This window comes from Hordeum vulgare, chromosome 2H (genome assembly GCF_904849725.1).
Source record: "Hordeum vulgare subsp. vulgare chromosome 2H, MorexV3_pseudomolecules_assembly, whole genome shotgun sequence".
Taxonomy (NCBI): domain Eukaryota; kingdom Viridiplantae; phylum Streptophyta; class Magnoliopsida; order Poales; family Poaceae; genus Hordeum; species Hordeum vulgare.
Window position 1 is genome coordinate 15,014,862 of NC_058519.1, and position 9,187 is coordinate 15,024,048.

The following is a 9,187-nucleotide window of genomic DNA, read 5'->3' on the forward strand; positions in this document are numbered from 1 at the left end:
CTACGATGCAGGATTCGAAGATGGAAAACTGCGAGGCACTTCGGATGGTGTTAAGACAATTTCTGGATACTAGGTTAATTAAGGTACCGATGGAGCTGTAATGAATCTTATAAGTGTGGTGAGTAGAGGACCTCTAGTTTCAGATACTTGCCCTATGTGTGCCCTCTCTGCTAAAGTGCTTATATTCGACAATTAATCATATATTTGAATGTCCTAATGTAGTAATGTTCACCTGGTACATGCATGTTGTGTTAGAGTGAGATGGTGGTAGTCCTAATACTCGATAAGTGCTCAAGTTCTTCTCTCTGGTTGACTCCTGCAGCACTGCTGCACCAATTTCTGGATACTAGGTTAATTAAGGTACCGATGGAGCTGTAAAGATGGATGAAGCGGGCGTCGTCATCACACAGCCCCTCGAGGCTGCGGATCCGGTGGAGCGAGGTGAGTTTGATGAGGATATTGTGTCGAGGTGAAGGTGCCAGGTGCAGCAATGTTGTATGGTGGCCAGCAGGTGCTGCAGGGCCATCTACCGCATGTGTGGAAAGATCCTCAGGAACTAAAGAGATTTCCTTGATCGAACCATTCCCCGAATCTGTCCTGAATGAACAAGCTGGGAAGATGTTGCTTGAAAACTACGAGGAGTATGCATGCCTTGCAAGGTCAACCTTCGACTATGTATTTTTTAACCCTAGTGTGATGCTCGCAGATCTTGTCGTACAAAGCAATTTTGGCACATGATCATGAATCTCATGGCTGCCATTTCTGTCAGATCAGATCAAAGATGGTACTGAAGTGTGAAGTAGAGCTTTAACCTAGGCATTGATGATTTCCCATGCTCCTTCATGCAGCCTGTACACCGGCATTCATGCACATAAGCAAAAGAATAAGTCCAAGAACGGAGCCATTTATGAGTCAACAACAGCTCTAAACATGGGTCAGGGCAATAGCACTGTTCCGAGCAAGAACATACCATCGGGGCCAGCACAAGTATCCACCTCCACCTCAACCAAAGTTCTCGGCATACAGGATCAGAATGCAGCTCCTTCTGGTCCTTCTGTAGGTTCATCAGCGAAACACAGAAAGGATGGGCCGCTTGCCGTCAAAATCCCAGCTGAGAAGAAGAAGATGGAAGCCAGGAAGAAGAGCCTGAAGAGGCTGTTGTTGGTATTTGATCTAAGGCCCAACGGGCTCTAGAGAAAAGAAAGAAAGAAAAAAAGGCCAAAGGATAAACATGAAAGAAACGAGAAAGAGAGGGCCACGATCCAACGAACGTGCCCTCGTCACAACAGAAGCGCCCTGATCGGGGGCACCCTAACCAACGTGGTTTTGGTCCGCTGTCGCCCGCGCACATAAAAGGGTTAGGGGCAGCCGGCACCTGGGCGTGAGATTCTATTCGCGTACGGACTACTGCTGCTCCCTACATCCCTAAAACCCTAACCGATCTGGGGGAGCGATGCACGACGGGAAGACCATCACGAAGCTCTGCCCCTGTTCCAGGACAGTGCCGGTGGCGCCCGGAGGGACGCCGCTTCCCGCCACGATCCTCTACCCCGAGCCTGCATCACGCCTGCATCGAGCAGGCACGGGACATCGCATCGGCTACACCAATGGCCTCAACCATTGGTGGTAAGAACAAATCTCTCTCTCTCACTTATACTGTTTAGTTGGTCTAATGCTAGGCATACGGTCCACTCATGTTAATCCTACGGGATTATATCTAACATTGGTGTCAGAGCAAGTTTCAAGCCTAGATTAGATCCCTAATGATGATTTGGTCACGTTAAAAGTTATTGTTCAAGTTCATATCATCATAGTTAAGGTCCATGATTAATGCCACTTTTGATTATGCCACGTTTCCGCATTATGTTCTGTTGTTTAGGCCCTGTTTTTCGTTTCCGGATAAGAATATGGAAGGAGGGGATTCGAATGTCTGCGAAATCATGAAATTACCCAAATTGGCAGATCTGAAACCCTAAGAAATTCCCCAATTTTTTTTTCCGAATCCAAATCCAAATCCAAATTGGATAGATGTTTCGGGGCTCACCTGCTTAACGCCGGCACATGGATCCGCGCGGCCGCCGCCGTGCGTGCATCCATGGCCGAAACGCAGCTGTCTTTTGGGACGGCTTGCGGGAAGATGCAGCCGCCGCTGCGCTAACGGACGCCTGCGTCGCATGGCCCTGTGCCTTGCACGTCGCCGTCGCCATTTAAATGGCATCACCGGAGCCACGCTCGACGGAGGAGCGCGCGGGACGAAGTCCCTCTGCACGCTGCCCCGGCGAGCGCAGCTGCTGCGACGCCCTCTCTTGCACTACTCGCCGTCGCGCTCCTCCGTGGCCATGCCTTGCCGTCGCCGTCGCGGACGAGCTCTGTGGAGTGAGGCGGCGCGAGGGGAGGGAATGGGGAACAGGGGCTCGACCCGCCGTCATGGCGCGAGATGCGCGAGGGGGGAAATGGATTTGGGGGCTAGGGTTTCCCCCTGTCCCGGTTTTCCCTCTGCTGGGAGCGATCCGAGCCGCTGGCTCGATCGCACGGTCCAGCCGAAGCGGCGCCCAGACTGGGCTTCGGCCGCCTAACGGGCCGGTTGCGCGCATGGGCTTCGGCCCGAGTTGTTTTAGGCCACAGACAAATAAAAGTTTTTTTTTCCTGTTTGTTTTTATTTTACGTTTTGTCTGCTGGGCTAGAAGTTATAATGGGCCACAATAAGATTCTGCGCATTTTCTGTTTTATTCAGTGCATTTTCTAAAGTTGTTCTAAAAATGTTTTTGCACTGTTATAAATAGAAAATTAACAGAAGAATAATGTTGACAAATTATGTTTAAGTTTTCTGAATAAAATGGAATCAACGAGAAATTTTATTTGGAATTTTTTTATGAAAATAATGTCTATGTCATTTATGGCATATTAATGTGATGTTTTCTTTTTTGTAATACAACCAACGTTGTTTTACAATTCTGATTCATATATATTTTATTTTATGTTAATTCCTTATTATTTTCTGCCCAACGGTGATATATTTTGGAATTAATTTTTTGCATGAAAATTGATCAACCAACGTAGGTTAATTTTTCTGCAATTTAATTCAGTTATGATGTTCTTTCCCTTTACTTATGATATTTTGAAATTATGACAGCTTCCGGTCCTCGTGGTTTCGAAAACATCAAGCCACTAACAGGAAACAACTTCCAAACATGGAAGGACTCGTTGCTATTGCACTTAGGTTGGCATGAGGTTGACCTCGCGCTTAGAGAAAATAAACCAGAGGAACCTCCAAAGGGTGCCACTGGGTATGCTGAGCTTAAGAAAGCCTATGACACTAAAGTTGAGCAGTGGGAGAGGTCGAACAGAATGGCACTCCTAATTATGAACTTCTCCATCTCAACTGAGATTAAAGGGGCTATTCCCACTAAAGAAAATGCCGCCTTATATTTGAAATCGGTGGAAGAACAATTTAAGGGCTCAGAGAAAGTATATGCTGATGAGCTTTTACACAAGCTGCTTGCAAAATATGATGGGCAAGGAAGTGTGAGGGAACACATATTAAGTATGAGCAATGCCGCGGCAAAGCTTAAAACCATGAAGTGTGACTTGAACGAAGAGCTTCTTGTGCTCCTTGTTTTTAGGTCACTACCCTCACAGTTCAATCCATTTAAGATAAATTACAACTCTCTTGAAACTAAATGGAAACTACCTGAGCTCATTGCACATTGTGTTCAGGAGGAAGAGAGAATGAAAAGTGAACAAAAGGATCAAGTTTTCCATGTTAACTCTGGAAAAAGGAAGCAGGAGAACAATGCTCCTGGCAATAATGTGCCCAACAAAAGGCGGTTTTTCAAAAAGACTCCTCCAAAACCTAAGCAATGCAATGAGGCAAGCTGTTCACGTCCCGCTCCTCCAGCGGCTGCTCCACTCAATCTCAAAAATGCCGCTGGAGAAATGATTTGTAACTTTTGCAAAGAGCCTGGTCATGTCAAGGCAGACTGTCCTGGTTTTCTCAAGTGGCTGAATAAAAAAGGTAAAGATGAGATCACTCTCGTAGATGAATCTCTATATGTTGATTTTTCTGAATCTACATGGTGGATTGACTCAGGAGCGACTGTGCATGTCGCTAATTCCTTGCAGGGATTCCATACAAGCCATACCCTAAGAAGGGGTTCAAGAAGACTTAATGTCGCAAATGGAAAGGAGGCTGAAGTTGAAGCTGTGGGCTCCCTCACCTTGAAGTTGCACACGGGTTTCCTACTTCAGCTCCAGGACGTACTTTATGTACCTACATTAAGTAGGAATTTGATTTCAGTTTCATGTTTAGATGATTATGGTTTTCATTGTTCTTTCGGGAAGAAACAATGTTTCTTAAAATATTGTAATAAGGATGTTGGTCTCGCCGTTCGACGAGGCAAACTTTATATGTTGAATCTTTTCGAATATCCTATATGTGTGAATCTCTGTGAGCTGAATATGAATGTATGCAATCATGAAAAAAATGGGAGAAGTACCAATCCTTCTTCGAAATTGTGGCATCGTCGCTTAGGCCACATTTCGAGGGGGAGAATGGAACGATTGATTAAAGTAGAAATACTTCCTCCACTAGATTTCTCTGACGCGGGCAATTGCATTGACTGCATTAAGGGAAAGTATGGAAAAACAATTAAGAAAGGAGCAGTAAGAGCCACAAGGGTCCTTGAACTTATTCATACTAATATATGTGGACCTTTTAACGTAAAATCTGTGGATGGTTTTGATTCTTTCATTACCTTCACGGATGATTTCTCTCGCTATGGCTATATTTACCCCATACGTGATCGGTCCGAAGCTTTGGACAAATTTAAGATTTATAAAGCAGAGGTTGAAAACCAACTCGATCTAAAGATCAAGGTAGTACGATCTGATCGCGGGGGAGAATATTATGGCAGGCATGCTCCTTATGGGCAAATTCCAGGACCGTTTGCTAAACATCTTGCTGAAAATGGAATTATTGCCCAATATTCAATGCCCGGTGAACCTCAGCAAAATGGTGTAGCTCAGCGTCGCAACCGCACCTTGATGGATATGGTACGAAGCATGCTTAGTCATGCAAGCTTACCAGTAAACCTTTGGATGGAGGCATTGAAAACAGCTGCACACATCCTGAATCTTGCTCCAACTAAGTCAGCACCGAGCACACCTTATGAGATGTGGACGGGAAAGAAACCGAGCATGAATTACTTGCGTGTGTGGGGCTGCCCAGCTGAAGCTAAATTATTCAATCCACAAATTAAGAAGTTGGACCCAAAGACAATTAGTTGTTTTTTCATTGGGTACCCTCATAGAGGAAAAGGATACCATTTTTATTGCCCAGGTCACACCACCAAGTTTGTGGAAACCAGGCAAGCGGTATTTTTTGAGGATAATGAAGTCACTGAGGTTAGGGCAATTGATCTTGAGGAGAAGCGGGTGTATGTCCCATCCCCGACTATCCGAGAGAGCTTTATCCCTATGACTATCACGCGCGAGACACCGGCCGGTGATCCCGAACCTGAAGTGGATCCTCAATCTGACGAGGAGCCTCAGCATAATGAAGATCCTCCTCAGGACGAGGACTCCAAACCAAATGATGATCCTCAACCTAATGTTAATCCTCAACCTTCTCGGGCAAGAAGAAACACGCATACTAATGAGCCTGTGAGAAGATCGCAACGAGATAAGAAAAAGGCCATCCCAAATGATTATGTCACTTTCATGTGTGAGGATGAAAATGACATCGGTAAGGCACAAGACCCGACCTCATATAAAGAAGCCACTAAAAGTGAAGACGCGTCCAAATGGATGGTTGCCATGGAAGATGAATTGAAATCTATGAGCTCGAATGATGTTTGGGACTTAACAGAAGTTCCCGATGGAGCCAAAAGGGTAGGCTGCAAATGGGTCTATAAAACCAAATATGACTCCAAAGAGAACGTTGAAAGGTTCAAAACGAGACTTGTAGCAAAGGGTTTTACACAGAGAGAAGGGATCGACTATAAGGAGACCTTCTCACCTGTCTCGGCAAAGGACTCCTTCAGAATAGTCATGGCACTTGTAGATCACTATGATTTAGAGCTGCATCAAATGGATGTTAAGACGGAATTTTTGAATGGTGACTTAAACGAAGAAGTCTACACGACTCAACCTAAAGGTTTTGTCAAGGAAGGAAAAGAACATATGGCATGTCGTTTAAAGAAATCCATATATGGCTTGAAGCAGGCTTCAAGACAGTGGTACCTAAAGTTTGACAAGGTTATTAGAACTTTTGGTTTTAAAGAAAATGAAGTGGACAACTGCATATACGTTAAGTTCAAAGGCAGTAGGTTCACAATTTTAGTCCTATATGTGGATGACATTCTGTTGGCTTGCAGTGATAAAGATATGCTGCAAGAGACCAAGAGATTTTTGTCCTCGAATTTTGACATGAAGGATCTCGGTGAAGCCTCGTATGTCCTTGGCATTGAGATTCATCGAGATAGGTCCAACGAAACAATAGGACTATCACAGAAGGCATACCTCGAGAAAGTACTAAAGAAATACAATATGCATAAGTGCTCTTCTACACCTGCCCCCATAGTCAAGGGTGATAAGTTCGGGACATTCCAATGTCCAAGGAACCAAAATGAAGCTGATCAGATGAAGTCGGTTCCCTATGCTTCGGCTGTCGGAAGCATCATGTATGCTCAAGTGTGTACACGCCCTGACTTAGCTTTTGTAACCGGGATGCTTGGCAGATTCCAATCTAATCCAGGACCGGACCACTGGAAGGCCGCAAAGAAAGTCTTGCGTTATATGCAAGGCACTAAAGATTTCATGCTTACATATAAGAAGTCCGATAACCTGGAAGTTATTGGTTACTCAGACTCTGATCTTGCCGGGTGTGTGGATAGCAAGAAATCCACGTCAGGTTATATATTCACACTCGCCGGTGGAGCCATATCGTGGAAAAGCTCCAAGCAAACGATAGTTGCCTCATCTACGATGCAGGCAGAGTTTATAGCATGTTTTGAGGCCACTGGGCAGGCTGTATGGCTAAAGAATTTTCTTCCCGGACTTAAGGTGGTTGACAGCATTTCCAAACCACTCACATCGTACCGCAATAATGAACCCGCAGTTTTCTATGCCAATAACAACAAGTCAAGTGTTGCTGCCAGGCACATTGACCTAAAGTATCGTGTTGTTCAACATAGAATCCAGGATCAAACCATTAATGTTAAGCATATCAGTACGACACGTATGCTTGCGGATCCGCTCACTAAAGGCTTACCACCCAATATATTTCGTGAGCATGTAGCCGGCATGGGATTATTGGAAGCCTCTTGATTCTGGAATAATGGGACCACTAATATAACCACTCCCCATTAAGTAATATGTATTCCGTTTCGAGATAGGATGAGTGCTATGAGTATGGCGGTTCAATGGCATGACATTTTGTCGTTGTAACACCTTGCTCTGGTACATCATTCCTATGAAGAATGGACAAATGTTAATGAGCCTAACGATCAAGGGGGAGAATGTTGGTATTTGATCTAAGGCCCAACGGGCTGTAGAGAAAAGAAAGAAAGAAAAAAAAGGCCAAAGGATAAACATGAAAGAAACGAGAAAGAGAGGGCCACGATCCAACGAACGTGCCCTCGTCACAACAGAAGCGCCCTGATCGGGGGCACCCTAACCAACGTGGTTTTGGTCCCCTGTCGCCAGCGCACATAAAAGGGTTGGGGGCAGCCGGCACCTGGGCGTGAGATTCTATTCGCGTACGGACTACTGCTGCTCCCTACATCCCTAAAACCCTAACCGATCTGGGGGAGCGCTGCACGACGGGAAGACCATCACCAAGCTCTGCCCCTGTTCCAGGGCAGTGCCGGTGGCGCCCGGAGGGACGCCGCTTCCCGCCACGATCCTCTACCCCGAGCCTGCATCACGCCTGCATCGAGCAGGCACAGGACATCGCATCGGCTACACCAATGGCCTCAACCATTGGTGGTAAGAACCAATCTCTCTCTCTCACTTATACTGTTTAGTTGGTCTAATGCTAGGCATACGATCCACTCATGTTAATCCTACGGGATTATATCTAACAGCTGTAACAGTGCGCCCCGGATAGCGTTGAAGCGGAGCTGTTGTACTAGCTAGAAGATTCTGAGCAGGGCCATTATGCTGAGCAACAACAGTCTGAAGGTGGCTGACAACAATGTGGGCTATCATTCACTACCCTCCTTTTAACCAGAACATCTAAACTAATTTTCAGGTTTCGTTACAGACTATATGATCGTTTGTTTCGTCTGTCGATCTGGAAGAGATTTGCTAGTTCAGTCATGGAGATTTTGTTTCTGCTGTGGATTCGTGGTGTCGTTAGAAAAGGATTTATGATTCGAGACCGATTGGTTAAACTTTACCATATAGAAGGTTGAATGTCCAATGGTGTCATGCGAAACTACAGTTGATGATCGGTCATTTAGCTGAAACATGGCAAGCAAGTAACTGAATGACAGAAAAGTTTTGTGTTTCCATGGATGGACTGAACCAGTTCGTTGAAATTCACCATAGACCATACCGTGTCCATCAAACTAATAGTTGGCATCTGGCCTTTTCGATATGCAAACGTCGAGTGGCATACTACGTATCTGTGGCAACATCCTTTACGGCAGTTGCCTTGTGTATTACATTGTACTGTGGCTTCAAAACACACATTAGAGTCATTCATGTTTCTTGGATAATTTGGGTGCAGCACTTGCTCTTTTCTTTCCAAAAGGAGTTCATATTTTGTGCTTGTTTCAGATTCCAGGATTAGTTTTTTTTCTGAAAATATTGCAGTACTAATTGGCTTTTCTTGAGTTTATAATGCTTTTCTTTCCATTATGCAACACAGCTAGCATGTGTCCCAAAAGTTACTGTACGAGCACAAAGTTTTCATAGCTCAGTTGGTTAGAGCACTTGTTTAGTAAGCGGGATGCCTTAAGTTTTTGAAGGCAGGATGTTTTAAGTTGAAGTCTGAATGAAAGCAACTTATTTTCTTTTATTATTATAGAGTTTTGTTTTTCGGTCTAGTGTGGGTTAATTCACTAAAATAGTAGGGGGTATTTGCAAAACTGTAGTGAAGACGGGCTCGACCAACATGGCGCCGTTTGTCACGTTATGACTGGCTTTGGACCAAATTGTCACATAGGCTACAAGTTATATGGTG

At 44.9% G+C, this 9,187-nt stretch overlaps 1 protein-coding gene across 1 annotated transcript; it reads left to right on the forward strand.

Moving 5' to 3' along the window:
- The first annotated feature begins 380 nt into the window (after positions 1 to 380).
- LOC123424992 (ubiquitin-conjugating enzyme E2 22-like) lies at positions 381 to 1,198 on the forward strand. Its single transcript, XM_045108670.1, has 3 exons — positions 381 to 441; positions 554 to 659; positions 849 to 1,198. The coding sequence occupies exons 1-3, from the start codon at positions 381 to 383 to the stop codon at positions 1,192 to 1,194; spliced, it is 513 nt and encodes a 170-aa protein (XP_044964605.1). The 3' UTR covers positions 1,195 to 1,198.
- The last annotated feature ends 7,989 nt before the right edge of the window (positions 1,199 to 9,187 follow it).

What these genes read in the sequence shown, in the direction of transcription:
- LOC123424992 (XM_045108670.1), top strand. Translation starts at nt 381, where the DNA reads ATGGATGAAGCGGGCGTCGTCATCACACAGCCCCTCGAGGCTGCGGAT. An exon ending in TGCGGATCCGGTGGAGCGAG is followed by an intron (nt 442 to 553) that starts GTGAGTTTGATG and finishes AAAGATCCTCAG; the next exon opens with GAACTAAAGAGATTTCCTTG. An exon ending in GAGTATGCATGCCTTGCAAG is followed by an intron (nt 660 to 848) that starts GTCAACCTTCGA and finishes TCCTTCATGCAG; the next exon opens with CCTGTACACCGGCATTCATG.